Consider the following 16,700-nt stretch of genomic DNA (forward strand, 5'->3'; position numbering starts at 1 on the left):
TGGAGTAAAAGTACAAAGTATTAAAACATGGAAATACTGAAGTAAAGTACAAGTATCTCAAAATTGTACTGAAGTACAGTACTTGAGTAAATCTGTAGTCACTTTACACCTGAATGGATGGACTGATGGATGATGCTTGAAAACAGGAAGCTTTTCATATATCTTGTAAGTTGTTACAGTTCAATGGTAGAGAGGAGTGTGAGTGTGAGCATATATTAAATCAAATGAATAGATGATGATATGAACTGATGTTACTGAAGGCTCTTGTATTTTGAAAAGAAAACTGTCTCGTCTATCATCTGAATTCCTAAGCACACAGCTTCTTCTGGCTTCACATATCATGGAAAAGTACTGGAATATTTCACACAGGCACAAGTAAAAGTGAAACTGTGAAATTACACCTGTAGATAAAAGAAAGTAGGTCAGTTATATACACTCTAAATACACATAACTGGACATAACAAGGGCGGATAATGATCATGTTGTATAATATATAACTATCCAACTGTTAAATAAAATCCCTTACCAACAACAACACAACACAAAAACACATTCTCTATAGGCAGATAGTTGGAGCCTGTGCTACAAGGGATTATTACCTAGACATATAATCAACTTTTTCAGTAGAGATGTATAGAAAGACTCATAAAAGCTATAAAAGTGTATTTATCTGGTATCTCTTACATTTAGTAAAAACAACTCTATATACACTTTTATATACTTCATTTACGATTGAAGATTGTAAAGAATGTGTTGTTTGCTTATAATACTCTGTTCTTTTACTCAAGAAGCCTCTCTGTCACCTGTTACACAATATATCGAGAGCAACAATGAATGGTGTCAAAGTCCATATATCTGCACTCAAAACTGGTAAAAAAAAAAGCATCCAATCAAAACAGCGCATAGACGCAACGAGCCAATCACAGCACAGTACTGGGCGGGACCAGGCGGAAGAGTTTTGAGATCTCTCGTGTCAAATAACCCCTGTTTTTGTTACTTTATACCCGCCTGAAAATCAATGATATCCGCCGGAATGGTCCATAAGAAGACTGATATTCTTACAGTGAGGTTTTGATTTTAAAATGATTTCAGAAACACATTTTATTAATGTCTGACTCCCTGTAATCCGTGTGTTTTCTATACCACCAACCTCCAACTGACGTGTCACACCTCCTTGTTATGTTTTTAGTCATGTTAAATTTCACTTTCACTTTGGCAAATAACTGCTGCGCACTAAAGGTAAGCTGATCTGCGGATTCAACCCTTGACATATAAACGTATATATAAACGTATATGATTGAACACTTTGATTCAGTCTCACTACATATTAAATATGTATTATGTAATACTACTCGTGCTGTAACGTTACCTCGAATGCTATCTAGTTTATAAATATCTTTAACCGTGTATGCTAGCTAGGACTCAGTTAGCTTAGCACAAACTTCCTCATTGTTCTAGAACACTTTTTAACGGCTCTATAAACCGTTAATGTGACGGTTGGTCGCGATATTTCTGTGTTGCTGTACATTACCACAACCAAAGCTGAATTAAAGTTAGTGATATTATTATAAAAGTTGTTGTTTATCTTTGTCGGACATTTTGTTTTATAAGGAGATCTTAACGTAATGTGTTATTTCCAATTACAGGAAACTCTTGACATTTAAAAAATATATGTCATGTATTATTGCTACATAAACATTATATTAAAGTTTTAGTTTCGCCAACTCCGTTTCTGATATGCAATAAGACTACAAAATATGATGTATTTCCGATCTTTCCAATCTCTCTTCCCCGTCTGTGTGCGAGAGCGCGGAGCAGTTTACACACACGTTGCCGCACGCACACCATGTATACTTCGCTTCAGGGGACATTATATTGACTTACATGCATTTCCTGGAGACTTATCCTAACCTTAACCATAACCAACACATGCCTAACCCTAATCCTAAACCTAACCAAGTCTTCACCCTAAAATGAATGATTCCCCTTATGGGGACCTCCACAAGTGACTATGTAAACAGATTTAGGTCCCCACAAGTATAGTAATGCTTGACCACACACACACACACGTTCTCACTCCCATCCCGTCACATATTGACGGACGGTCAGGGCCCCTCCCCGTCGCTATATTACGTACAGGGTACCCCTTGACCGTCAGGCTTCTACAGGCAGGGCGTCCCATAGATCTTCATTGCGGACAGCGGACCCCTTGACCGTCAGGCTTCTACGGCCAGGGCGTCCCATAGACCTTCATAGACCACGTGATCAACAACAATGGCCGACCTTCGTGTTATTCTCGGTGGAAAATGCCTATTTTAAGGTTCATTTGGCCATTAAAATGCGTTTTGATGTCATTTTACGCGATTAATATGAGTTGTTATTTCTGATTATTTGTGCAGTAGATGTACATGATGTTTAGTTTGCTAGTTATGACGAAGATTACTTCATGAATGTGTACACATTCATGGTTGCTAAGGTGGTTGCTATGGACGCTGCAACAGCTCCCAGACCATGTGATCAACAACAATGGCCGACCTTCGTGTTATTCTCGGTGGAAAATGCCTATTTTAAGGTTCATTTGGCCATTAAAATGCGTTTTGATGTCATTTTATGCGAGTAATGAGTTTTTATTTCTGATTATTTGTGCAGTACATGTACATGATGTTTAGTTGGCTAGTTATGACGAAGATTACTTCATGAATGTGTACACATTCATGGTTGCTAAAGTTTTTTTGGTGGAAATGTGTTTTTTCACAACAAAGTCACCCTCTGTACTTGGACTTATTGGGAGAATCTAAAGGCAAGAATCCCAAATATTCATTTAGGTCTTTATTTTAGACCTTTAGTGTTGCCGTCTGTGAGGAAAAGAAATGGGGCTCAGAGCCTCATATTTTTAAAATCTTTTTTTCCTTCTAATTTGTTATTCTTTTCAAAATAACACACTGTTATTTGCTCACCAATAACACACAATTATCCTTGCTTTTATTTATTGGTTTAATTCCATAATCTCGGGCTTTTTTGGCGTTCGTCAGGAACTGAATTTCAAAATAAAAATAACCGGAAACAGACGTAGGCCTATAAGGGACATTTCGAGCATCATTGCGATTGTCAACATTTTTGAGTTTAGGATGGCCGAAGACACTACACTACCCATAATCCCCAGCTATCGTTTAGGACTACAGTCCCCGTGATTAATCTTCAAGGTCTGGGATTGGATGTTGGGGTGGCAGTGCGCCAAGGTTACGCCGAGCGTCAAACAGCTGTTTGAAATGGAACGAAACCACGCCAGACTATCCAAAACTGGAATCGAACGCCCCCCCAGAACTACACACTACACTATTGTGTTTCGCAAAATGTTCTATGGGACGTCTCTACTGAACATTTTCGTTTTTCCCACAATTAGAAGTTGCCAGTATTAAACACATTGGTGTTATCAAATGTAAAACATATAATTAATAAATGGGTGAAAATCGCTGTCCATAATGCGCAGCATTAATATATATCAGTAATATATACCCACATGACAGCTCATTGATACTTTGTAATTCTACTCCACTACAATTCAGAGGTTAACCTGGTATTTTTACTCCACTACACTTATTTGAGTTACTTTGCAGATTCTGATTAATGATGTGAAATATAAACAACTAGGGATGTCCCGATCACCTTTTTTTGCTCCCGATCCGATTCCGATCATTTGATTTTGACAATCTGCCGATACCGATTTTTCCCGATCCGATCTTTATGCAATGCATTAAGAGACAAAAAAGGAAAAAAAGCATTCAAGTTGTCCCTTAAGGTTATTTTTTTAATTTAAATGACAGTAGCCAACTATCCATTCTATCCAACATGGATATAGCTTATTTTGTTCACAGCAGCATTGGATCAGTTCAGTTGTGCAGCATTGGATCAAAACAAAATAAAACTTATCAGTGGTCCACCACAAAATAACCATGTAAACAAATTGAGTGCAGATAGTGCAGTAACAAAACAAAAATAACTCTACTGGAAAGAGGTAGCTTGACCAGCTTCACAAGTTCACATCAGTCACAAATAATAAAATAAAATAAAAATGTGGCTTGGTGCAGAATTCTAGCCTTAAGACTAACTAGTCTAGTAATAATGCAATGAACAACAGCAGCTTAACATAACATGAATAAACAAAGTATTATATTTCCATCTTACTGGAGTAACACAATTCAATAGTAATCAGCAGCGAACCACTTCAACACGTGTATTTCGGTGTATTCACGCCACGGCATTAATTTTGTTATTCTACAGTATTGTTGTTTTATAGTTATTTGTTAATGTAACCCAATTTGTGTTCTTTGAAATTGAAAAGGATATCGCATTGTGTTTGTTACTTTTGTTGCAGTTGTATATGTCTTAAGTATAATTTGGCTTGGCTTCCTATTTGTGGACATGCTTTTATTTTGAAGGAGAGGTAGCGCTGTTGACAGGAAGTTGTTGTTGCTATGGAAACAACGTGACGGAGATTAACGGAGAAAAGTAATATCTTCATATAAAGACAGAGAAAGTAAACGATAACGTTTATGGTTAAGTGTTAGCACCCCCCAAAGAGGCACAAGCTCTTACGTTGATATGGGAGATTTCAATAAATTCAATTTGAAAAAAAACGGTTCTTTCCACCACGCGGAACCTCCTTCTTGCAAATATTGCATCTGGCTGTTACACTGCCTTCGCTTTCAATTTTATAATACTTCCAAACTCCTGACATTTGCTCTGTCCCGACTCCCGAGTCACCAGCTTAACGTAGCCTCTCGTTAGCTTACTGCTACTATTAGACACTGCGCCCACTCTGTTGCCAGATTTGAGAGAAATACGCAACCAGGTCTGAAAATAGGCCCAAAAGAAGCAACACATACATGATGTTGTGTAATTTTAAACCAAAACTAAGGCCTCAAGATTTTAAAAATACGAGGCTCTGAGCCCCATTTATTTTCCTCACAGACGGCAACACTAAAGGTCTAAAATAAAGACCTAAATGAATATTTGGGATGTTCTTGCCTTTAAATTCTCCCAATAAGTCCAAGTACAGAGGGTGACTTTGCTGTGAAAAAACACATTTCCACCAAAAAAACGTTAGCAACCATGACATCAAAATACATCAGAGACGCATGTTGTAGTCTTATTGCATATTAGAAACGGAGTTGGCGAAACTAAAACGGCAATATAATGTGTATGTATCAATAATACATATGACATATATTTTTTAAATGTCTCCAGTACCGATAAAAAGTCCGATAACGTCGGAGCTTAACGTTACCACTGTCTTTAATAATTCTGGCCCGGGGCCCGTTTAATACCGGGGCTCGGTACCCATCCCTACATGGGGAGAGGCAGCATATTGCTAAGGACTAAATACGATGGAGGTTCTCTTCTCAGCCTTATTACCCATAGGGGATGAAAAGGAGTAAGTAAATAAAGAGGCCGGCGCTCCAGGGTCTGGTTCTGCTGTGCGTTTTTGTGATGTAACGGTAAAACATTTCAGAATTCCTCCACGGGATACCATTGTCATTGTACATCACTCAACCCGCGAAATACACACACTCAGTACATAGCTAGACCCGCAAATTTGCGGGCACAGCCAGTTGTGCGGCTGGCTAACAGCCAGCGGCAAATCTGTAGCTACGGTGTGTGTGTGTGTGTGTTTCGCGGGTTGCTAAATGTGTTGTGTGTGTTTCTGTTGACAAGGAGGTTTAATAACTGTGTGCTACACAAAACGTGCAGTCGGTTTCATTTTCATCGCTGTTTGTAGTAGAGTTAGCAGGGTATTTTTATTTTAACTCTCGTCCCAAATTCGTCCCAAAATTATTTTTTATCCTCCACTATTTTTAATTCGGCCCCGGGACGACGGGACGTCCTTAAGCTCGAGCCCTGGTCCCGAATTTTACGTCCGCTACGTTGCCTGCGTCGGCTACGCCGCTCGCCTACGAACACACCGCAAAGACTTCAGTTGACGAGTGGCAATAACTGTCCTTACCAGCAGGCAGCGGTAGTGTGTATTCGTCATTCAAAAGAGGCAACAACCGGAAGACAGACTATACACCGATATAGTCTGCGTGATATAAACAAACAACAAATAGTGTCTGGGTTCCATTTTCACTCTCTGTCGTCGATCGAAAACATGTAAACATAAAAAATAAACTCTTGCGTCCAGGTGAGATGAAAATGAAAAAGATTAACCGTCTGTGTGTGCCTTCTTAATCGTTTGTTTTGGTCCCTCACTTCCGCCTCGCTTCTCATGCACTGACTCGCTGAACAGCCAATCAGAGGGATTTCTTTGGCCGACTTTCTTTGGCCTTCTTTGGATTCAACATGTTGAATCGGCCGCGGGAGGTGTGAAAATGTGCCGTAAAGCGTAGGCGCCGCGAATGCCCGACGGCCTCTGACTCCCAAAATCGGGTAGGTGTGTCTGCCACACTCACAAAAACTGCTATAAAAATATGATATATTCACATTTTTTCCCACTTTCAAAGAGTCAGTCTTTTAAAACTACTCCAGCCTGACATACACATATGAAATATGAATTTTATTTTGGGGATTTTAACCCTTTAAATACCAGTTAGTTGAAAAAACTCCACAGTTTTTGTATTGAAAAAAACAGGTGTTCCGACTTTTACGTCAGCTACATTGCCTGCGTCGGCTACGCAGCCCGCCTACGAACACACCGCAAAGACTTCAGTTGACGAGTGGAAATAACTCTCTTTACCAGCAGGTAGCGGTAGTGTGTATAATGTGTATTTTTTTTGCAGTGTCAGATTTAAACAAAAACTCACACTCGTATTCCTGAGGCCAGAAAATGCCACCCTCACAAAAACTGCCATAAAATTATGATATATTCACATTTTTTCCCACTTTCAAAGAGTAAATCTTTTAAAACTACTCCAGCCTGACTAAAATGAATAATACAAGATCATTTTTAACCAGAAAAATATGTATTTTACAAAGATGAACATTGAATGAACACTATGTGTCTGGCTGTGAGAGTCCAGCTCAGGTCGAGCAGGGGCTGCAAATGGACAGACTGTGGTCCTGCAAACTCTTCTGTCCATGCAAAAGTGACACTGCCTCCTGCTCTTCCGTTCACGGATGAGAGGGGCCTGCAGCAGCACCCTGCAGATCTGACACCATTGTTGCAGCGGGGAAGGCGCCCTCTCTTCTTGATGTGTGGGGTCACCAGCATTTCTCCCACCTCTTCAATGAAGAGCCTCCTCCTGTATGGTTTCTGCTGCTGCCAGGATGGCTCCATTGATGTCCACAGGACTTAGGCGTTGTAATGGGAAATGTCAACCAGGTTGTGGAAGAGGGCAAGTGGCCAGCGATGTGTTCTCCTCCTGCAGGAGTAGGTGGCAACAACCTAACAAAAACATAAAACAAGACAATTTGAATAAATGATTCCAAGCATTTTCTCTCATGATGCAAATATTAATTATTTTATAGGAAAATGCTCATTTGAAAAAAACCTACATATTTCAGACAAGAATATAAGAGTAAGAATACATGTGTGCCTACCTTATCAAGGTTGTCGACACCCCCTTTGCATCGGTTGTAGTCTTTGATTATGACTGGCTTTCTCTTCATTTCGTCGCTTACGTCTGGACTGCGGTGTTTTGTGCTTAGAAGCAGCACATTCCCTGTCGAGGCATGTAAGAGACCGGTGTGTGGGTCTTCGTAAAGGCAAAGGTGGAGGAGAAGATCACTCTCGCTCTTGCCTGGAGCAATAGGGGGGAAGCTCAGGCTTGTTTCGGCGAATTGTGCAAACCAGGGCCAGTTTTCTTCTGAGCAGCTCCTCAGCCAGTGCGAAGGACGTGAACAAATTGTCACAGGTAATGATGTGTCCCTGGAGCCCCTCTGTCATCTCCAGGACCACCCTCATCCCCTGGTTGACTTCAGGACGACTGCCAGCTGCTTTGCCTGTATACACCTGCAGTCTCCAGGCGTAGGATGATTTTACATCACAGTTTGCCCAAATCTTTATACCGTATTTGGACGGCTTTTTTGGCATACTGCTTGAAGCTGCACCTGCCTCCGAATGGGACGAGCTGTTCATCCACGCAGACGTCGCTGAACAGCATCGGCAGGCGGTGCGTCCACATATCCCAGACTTTGCGCAAGGCAGCCAGCTTGTCATCGCGGCGCCGCGGGCGGGATAGCTTGTCGTCGAACCGCAGTGTTCCGCTGATTTGGTGAAACCTCTTGTGGGACATCGTGGCTCGGAAAATGCTCTGTCCCGATTTCCCACTCCAGAGGCTGAGGGTCGATTCATTTTTTGACCTGTAAACACCGGCCAACACCGACGTAGCAGAGCGTCTCAGTGTTTGTGGGAGACCAAAACACTTTACCATTTTCCATCCTGCAGCTGCTTCCTCCAACTCCCCTCCGCTCTCAGTTTCAGATGAGTCTGAGTTGGACTCTAGCTGGTCTGTTCCCACCTCTGAGGCGTCCTCCGTGGACTCTGAGGCCTCTTCTGTGTCAGCCTCAGAGTCCACGGAGGAGGATGAGGAGCCATCCTCGCAATCAGAGTGCATGATGATGTCCAGAGCTTCCTGTGTGCTGTAATGCCTCGGCATCTCCAAAAAGACTACTCCTGCACTGATAGTAATACTTATAACCATGGTTGCAGTGCATCTGCATAAAAAACTTGAGCGAGAACCAAAACAAAGTCCAATTTTGTTTTGGTTCTCGCAACTCATTGTTTTTATTATTGAATTAGATTATTATGCAGTGTGGCCTTCTAAGAGAAAAGTATTTTGAAGTTGGACACACACACACGCACACACACACAAAGAAACACGCACACACATACCATTATCCAACATCAAAAGCGACACACACATATATCATTTCAGTAGCAAGTGACCCTTGCAGAAAACAGTAAAAAGTGTGACATTTTGCTGCAGGCTTCAAAGGGTTAAAATTATCCCCATCTTATAGACAAATGTAAAAATTGAAAGCTAGAAGTCCAAAATGAAATCTTAACATAAAGGAAATCAAGAGTTTATGATAAGATAAATGTGGGGTCAAAAAAAGCATTTTCAATGGTTTTCAATGGGGCATTTTTTGCCGCTAGGAACAAATGTGTCGGTTTTTGTGTAGCTTAGCCATTTTAGGCTAATTAATAAAAACTGAGACGACAATTCAATATACAACTAAAAAAGAATATCCTCTGGCAAGTTTGAGCAATATTCATTCAACACAGCCAAAATGGCATGAAAACCTGCATGGCTGAAAAATGGCCCCAGGGACTCTTAAGGGTTAATGATATCACGATTAAAAATACAATATGATAAAAAATGTAAATGAACAAAAAACAGTACATAAATGAGCTGAAATTAGATTATATATTTTTAACTGCTATTAAAATGATTATCACATTAGTTTGTCATTAAGTATCATTAGGGATGTCCCGATCACCTTTTTTTGCTCCCGATCCGATTCCGATCATTTGATTTTGACAATCTGCCGATACCGATTTTCCCGATCCGATCTTTATGCAATGAATTAAGAGAAAAAAAAGGTAACAGATAACGGCTCAACGCGATGAACTACCTTGGCTGTTATTGTTTTGGCCTTTTCACTGTTCTGGGGCAGTTTCTCTTTCCTTTTGAAAGTCTCTGAAAGTGTCGGTTGTACTCGTCGTGTTGTTGTTGGTGTTTGTTTCTCAGGTGGCGTATTAGATTGGTCGTGTTGAACGTAGCTCTGTTCTTTCCACCACGCGGAACCTCCGCCTTGCAAACATTGCATCTGGCTGTTACACTGCCTTCGCTTTCAATTTGATAATACTTCCAAACTCCTGACATTTTCTCTGTCCCGACTCCCGACGAGTCACCAGCTGAACGTAGCCTCTCGTTAGCTTGCTGCTACTATTAGACACTGCGCCCACTCTGTTGCCAGATTTGAGATAAATAAGCAACCAGGTCTGAAAACAAGCCCAAGTATAGAGTCAGATTTGGGTCAATATTCTCGCGCGTAAAACAAGCTACTCACGAGCGGGAAATGTGCTTTTACACGCGCATAAAATGACCCTCGCGCGCGGATTAAACCCCCGCGAGCGGCTCTGCGCCCGCGAGCGGCTCTGCGCCCGCGAGCGGCTCTGCGCTCGCTCGCGAGAGAGACAGCCCTCTAGCTTGCTCGCGGGAGTGTCAGCCTCGCGGAGTCTGTCTATGCACGCGTGAAAAGTTTCTGGCACTTTGGGGCGGAGCCACTGGACTTTGATTGACAGCTGCCAGGAAACCCGGGGTTGCCAGGTTTGATAAATGCCTGAACTGCCAAGAGCCGAGCAGTGACGGCAGCAAAATCAGTTGGACGAGATTGAATGGTAAAGTTGTCCATAAAAAACTATTATATTCGTAAAGTGTACAGCTAATATATATATATATATATATGATTCTGTTTTCTTCAAGGTTGTGTCTTCCTGGTCGAATGTACTTATTGTAAGTCGCTTTGGATACAAGCGTCAGCTAAATGCAATGTAATGTAATGTAATATACATTAATTTGATATAAAACAATATATTTTTCAGTGGGCTGTGTCCGTCGAAAACTGCTAGCTACTGTCTGCTGTACGCACCTAGATTTTGCTGCCGTCACTGCTCGGCTCTTGGTAGTTCAGGCATTTATCAAACCTGGCAACTCCGGGCTTCCTGGCAGCTGTCAATCAAAGTCCAGTGGCTCCGCCCCAAAGTGCCAGAAACTTTTCACGCGCACGTAGACAGACTCCGCGAGGCTGACACTCCCGCGAGCAAGCAAGAGGGCTGTCTCGCGGGGGTTTAATCTGCGCGCGAGGGTCATTTTATGCGCGTGTAAAAGCACATTTTCCGCTCGTGTGTAGCTTGTTTTACGCGCGAGAATATTGACCCAAATCTGACTCCATACCAAGCAATACATACATGATGTTGTGTCATTTCAAACCAAAACTAAGTCCTCAGGATGACTTTAAGACGTGAACATGGTCATTTTTGTTTTGTAACATTAAATAAAATACAAATATTTTATTAAAAAAAAGACAATAATTCCCGATCCCCGATTTTTTTCTCCCGATTCCGATCTTTTGAAAATCATCGGATCGGAACATCTCTAAGTATAATCAAATTGTGAAATACTCATTATTCTGAAATGAAATCATTCTACATAATGAGTATTTAACACAGAGTTAAATATACATATTTTAACTTGCATTTTGTGTTCAAGTTCTTCACTTCTAACAAAGAAAGGGGAGGAATTGTAGGAATAAAATAACTTGTGTCATTATTTCTTCTCTTACAGGCATCTCTTCTCGCTCGGTGTTCGTACATCTAACATCTTCCCCAGGTATTCACTTCTCCTGATTGTTATCAGGGAAACCTGAATGAGTTGTTTTTCTACTTTATTAAACAGGAATACTTTTACACTCAATTCTGACTTTCAAAATGAAGATTTGGTCTTTAAAAAAACAAGAATTAGGAAATGGAATATAACAAGTAATTTATTAATCAACTTGTAATTCCCTCTTTAAATTATCCAAGTCCAGATCACATTCAAAGGCTGGATTTTAATCTGTATATTTTGGTTTGTATTAATAGCACATAAATAAACAATGTTCACAATTAAAAACATGTAATAGAGGAATATGCAATGAGAGGCCAAACACCTAAAAGGCTCATTGAGGATCTCTTTAAATACAAATATGTATTCAAAAAGGAATCTGAATACTTCTTCAATACAATTTGTATTTCACTGCAAGATTTGTGTTTGTATTTTATTCTGCAGTTCCTCGACCATCCCTTTCACCATGGGTGGAGCTGAGTCACAAAACAAGAGGTGAGATGAAGACCTCTTCATGTTCATGTCAGATCCAGCTGTTTGACAGACTTACCGGGTTCATTCTGGACATCAACGTTTTGTTCAAAGAGTTAGTTAGTTACATTTTTGAGAAATAAAACACTGATTTCTTTGATTCAAAGCATGTAGTCTTTGGTTATAAACCTCATGACATTTTGATTTGAATAACACTAACAAATGAAAAAGGTGAAACACAGTGCTGTGCTATCAGCGCCTCCTTCACTAAAAACAACATGGTAATAAAAAAAGAAGACTGCCGTAACTCCATTCACGGCAAAGTGCTGTTAGTTTCAACATCACATCAATATTCAACATTGAAACTAGCTGAACAAACCTTATCCTGAAGGGAATGCCTTTGTTCTAGCTCATAGTTAATGACTGCATTACAAACAGGAATATTGGATAAAAAATCTAGTTTAATTATTTGAAGGAAATGTGTTTTTTATGGTAAGTTTAAAAATCATAAACAACAAAAGAAACATGTAATGCAACTTCTTCTTCAATGTCTCAGCCCCTCCACAGCACTCCAAAGTGCACCGATGGGTACACACACCCCCATTTGAGAAACACTAGTCCAACTGACCTCCTTTGTCAAACATGTTTTGCTCTGGGAGGACATTTGTAACTCCATCTTTTAGTCAATAAGCTCCTGAACCTTCCACCTGTCTGTCAACGCTCCATCTCTGCAGGGCTGAGGAGGAACGAGAAGCTGCTTCTGCAAAGAGACGTGAGATCAGGAAGATGGAGTCAATGGAAGAACAATTTGCTCTCAAACGGTAAGAGTAAATGTATATGTCGAGTAGGTCAACAGAACCTTTTGAGCTGAATTGTCTTGAGAGTAAAACTATATCATTTAACACTGCTTTACTTTTCCTGCATTGTTGATTTATATCTTTTTGCCTAGTCCTTATTTTTTATTTAAATGTAATGAGATTTTTCTTTAGATTCTGGAAATATACAGAATAAAAATAAACATGTAGTGATAGTATGAATAAAAAACAAGTTAAACTCTGAACTTTAACAGGTGAAAGTACATACATAGAGTAAAGGTTGAATATATATACATTATATAAACTACATAAACACATGTATCTGGTTTCTATGTGTCATCAGTGGCAGATTGGACATGCTGATGAAAGCAGTGTGAAGTCAACACACTGGGATAAAAACACGTTTTCATTGATGTTTCATTATAAGAAATACCACAAGAAAGAAGAAGAACTGTAGGAATAAAATAACTTCTGTCTTTATTTCTTCTCCTTTTATAGGGAGTACCTCTTGAACTTTGAACCTCACCTCCCCCCCAGTTATTCACTTCTCCTGATTGTTATCAGGGAAACCCGAACGAGTTGTTTTTCTACATTATTAAACAGTAGGGGTGTAACGGTTCACAAACATTTCGGTTCGATACGTACCTCGGTTTTTTGGTCACGGTTCGGTTCGGTACGTTTTCGGTTCAGCAGAATTTTTTTTCACAAAACAAAACATATATATTTTTTTATTATTATTAAACTGTGAATAATGTATTCACTCAAATAAATACAAAATATAATAAAATAAACATTAAGGTGCAGCATTTCGATGAACTGAAATCATCTGTATCTGAACTAGTACCTAAGCAGCCAGTTTGACATTAGGACTTGCTTGTCATTGTATTTTCATGTTGTTTAAAGAAAGATGAACTTGTCCACATTGCTTGCAGAAAGGGCAGATCTGCTGGCACTAACAATGTCTCCTGCTGTGGAGAACACCCTCTCTAGGGACAGAGGTAGCACAGCCAGGTAGCGCTTTGCTAACATGGCAACATAAGGATATTTGGCGTTTGTAATAGCTTTGGCTCGGTCTGAACTCTCTGCGAGTGGTGGAGGCTTACATGCTAGTGGGAGTTGGGTTTGCACTTCAGTCTTTTTACTTTTGGTACCGGTGATATTCACGTTCGGGTGATGCCTTTTCAAATGAGTGCAAGTTTGATGTATTGCCAGCCGCGTAACCAATGTTAGTTGAACAATGCCGACAAACAGCTTTGGTTCGGTCCACCTGTCTTTGTCCGTCATCCTTGTTCGTAACTGCAAACCCAAAATGTTCCCAAACCGGAGACTTCAATGATGCTGGAGGATTTTCAGCTCAACTTTATCTGCGTTCGCCATTTTGACAGTTACTCAAATTACTGACTAAATTTGAACGCATCCCTGTGACCAGCTCTCATAGTATGCCTCTCGTCCAATGAAATGACTTGCTCGCTCTATGACGCGTTGAACCCAATGTGAGCAAATTACTCTGAATGCTGCGACGCAGCACCTGAGATTACTTCCAAGAAGTTGTTCACGTTCTCAATTGTTTACGTTTAACGATATATTCGTTCGGTACACTTCGGTACACACGTGTACCGAACCGAAGGGCCCGTACCGAATAATTTCGGTACGGGTACGTGTACCGTTACACCCCTATTAAACAGGAATACTTTTTCACTCAATTCTGACTTTCAAAATGAAGATTTGGTCTTTAAAAAAACAAGAATTAGGGAATGGAATATAACAAGTAATTTATTAATCAACTTGTAATTCCCTCTTTAAATAATCCAAGTCCAGTTCACATTCAAAGGCTGGATTTTAATCTGTATATTTTGGTGCTATTTCATTGATTTACTGATTTAGATGTTTTATTAATAGCACATAAAGAAACAATGTTCACAATTAAAAACATGTAATAGAGGAATATGCAACGAGAGGCCAAAGACCTACAAGGCTCATTGAGGGTCTCTTTAAATACAAATATGTATTCAAAAAGGAATCTGAATACTTCTTCAATACAATTTGAAATTGACTGCAAGATTTGTGTTTGTATTTTAGTCTGTAGTTCTTTGCCCGTCCCTTTCACCAGATTAAGACGAGAGGTGAGATGAAGACCTCTTCATGTTCATGTCAGATCCAGATGTTTGACAGGCTTACCGGGTTCATTCTGGACATCAACGTTTTGTTCAAAGAGTTAGTTAGTTACATTTTTGAGAAATAAAACACTGGTTTCTTTGATTCAAAGCATTTAGTCTTTGGTTATAAACCTCATGACATTTTGATTTGAATAACCCAAATGAAAAGGTGAAACACAGTGCTGTGCTATCAGCGCCTCCTTCACTAAAAACAACATGGTAATAAAAAAAGAAGACTGCCGTAACTCCATTCACGGCAAAGTGCTGTTAGTTTCAACATCACATCAATATTCAACATTGAAACTAGCTGAACAAACCTTATCCTGAAGGGAATGCCTTTGTTCTAGCTCATAGTTAATGACTGCATTACAAACAGGAATATTGGATAAAAAATCTAGTTTAATTATTTGAAGGAAATGTGTTTTTTATGGTAAGTTTAAAATTCATAAATAACCAAAGAAACATGTAATGCAACTTCTTCTTCAATGTCTCAGCCCCTCCACAGCACTCCAAAGTGCACCGATGGGTACACACACCCCCATTTGAGAAACACTAGTCCAACTGACCTCCTTTGTCAAACATGTTTTGCTCTGGGAGGACATTTGTAACTCCATCTTTTAGTCAATAAGCTCCTGAACCTTCCACCTGTCTGTCAACGCTCCATCTCTGCAGGGCTGAGGAGGAACGAGAAGCTGCTTCTGCAAAGAGACGTGAGATCAGGAAGATGGAGTCAATGGAAGAACAATTTGCTCTCAAACGGTAAGAGTAAATGTATATGCCGAGTAGGTCAACAGAACCTTTTGAGCTGAATTGTCTTGAGAGTAAAACTATATCATTTAACACTGCTTTACTTTTCCTGCATTGTTGATTTATATCTTTTTGCCTAGTCCTTATTTTTTATTTAAATGTAATGAGATTTTTCTTTAGATTCTGGAAATATATAGAATACAAATAAACATGTAGTGATAGTATGAATAAAAAACAAAAATAACACGAGTTAAACTCTGAACTTTAACAGGTGAAAGTACATACATAGAGTAAAGGTTGAATATATATACATTATATAAACTACATAAACACATGTATCTGGTTTCTATGTGTTATCAGTGGCAGATTGGACATGCTGATGAAAGCAGTGTGAAGTCAACACACTGGGATAAAAACACGTTTTCATTGATGTTTCATTTTAAGAAATACCACAAGAAAGAAGAAGAACTGTAGGAATAAAATAACTTGTGTCTTTATTTCTTCTCCTTTTATAGGGAGATCTTGATCCGTGACATCAGCCTCAGGTATTCACTTCTCCTGATTGTTATCAGGGAAACCTGAATGAGTTGTTTTTCTACATTATTAAACAGTAGGGGTGTAACGGTTCACAAACATTTCGGTTCGATACGTACCTCGGTTTTTTGGTCACGGTTCGGTTCGGTACGTTTTCGGTTCAGCAGAATTTTTTTTCACAAAACAAAACATATATATTTTTTTATTATTATTAAACTGTGAATAATGTATTCACTCAAATAAATACAAAATATAATAAAATAAACATTAAGGTGCAGCATGTCGATGAACTGAAATGATCTGTATCTGAACTGAACTGTTCCTGAGCATCCAGCTTGACATTAGGACTTGCTTGTCATTGTATTTTCATGTTGTTTAAAGAAAGATGAACTTGTCCACATTGCTTGCAGAAAGGGCAGATCTGCTGGCACTAACAATGTCTCCTGCTGTGGAGAACACCCTCTCTAGGGACAGAGGTAGCACAGCCAGGTAGCGCTTTGCTAACATGGCAACATAAGGATATTTGGCGTTTGTAATAGCTTTGGCTCGGTCTGAACTCTCTGCGAGTGGTGGAGGCTTAAATGCTAGCGGGAGTTGGGTTTGCACTTCAGTCTTTTTACTTTTGGTACCGGTGATATTCACGTTCGGGT

At 39.7% G+C, this 16,700-nt stretch overlaps 1 protein-coding gene across 1 annotated transcript in view; it reads left to right on the forward strand.

Moving 5' to 3' along the window:
* Window positions 1-6,391: 6,391 nt before the first annotated feature.
* LOC117538292 overlaps window positions 6,392-16,700 on the forward strand; it is a 43,044-nt gene continuing 32,735 nt past the window's right edge. The window contains exons 1-3 of the mRNA XM_034203899.1: window positions 6,392-6,426; window positions 11,289-11,333; window positions 11,772-11,822. Coding sequence (XP_034059790.1) covers window positions 11,794-11,822 — 29 coding nt within the window. The 5' untranslated portion in view covers window positions 6,392-6,426; window positions 11,289-11,333; window positions 11,772-11,793. The remainder of the gene's footprint in view (window positions 6,427-11,288; window positions 11,334-11,771; window positions 11,823-16,700) is intronic.

Source organism: Gymnodraco acuticeps, unplaced genomic scaffold (assembly GCF_902827175.1).
Source record: "Gymnodraco acuticeps unplaced genomic scaffold, fGymAcu1.1, whole genome shotgun sequence".
NCBI classification, from domain to species: Eukaryota; Metazoa; Chordata; class Actinopteri; order Perciformes; family Bathydraconidae; genus Gymnodraco; species Gymnodraco acuticeps.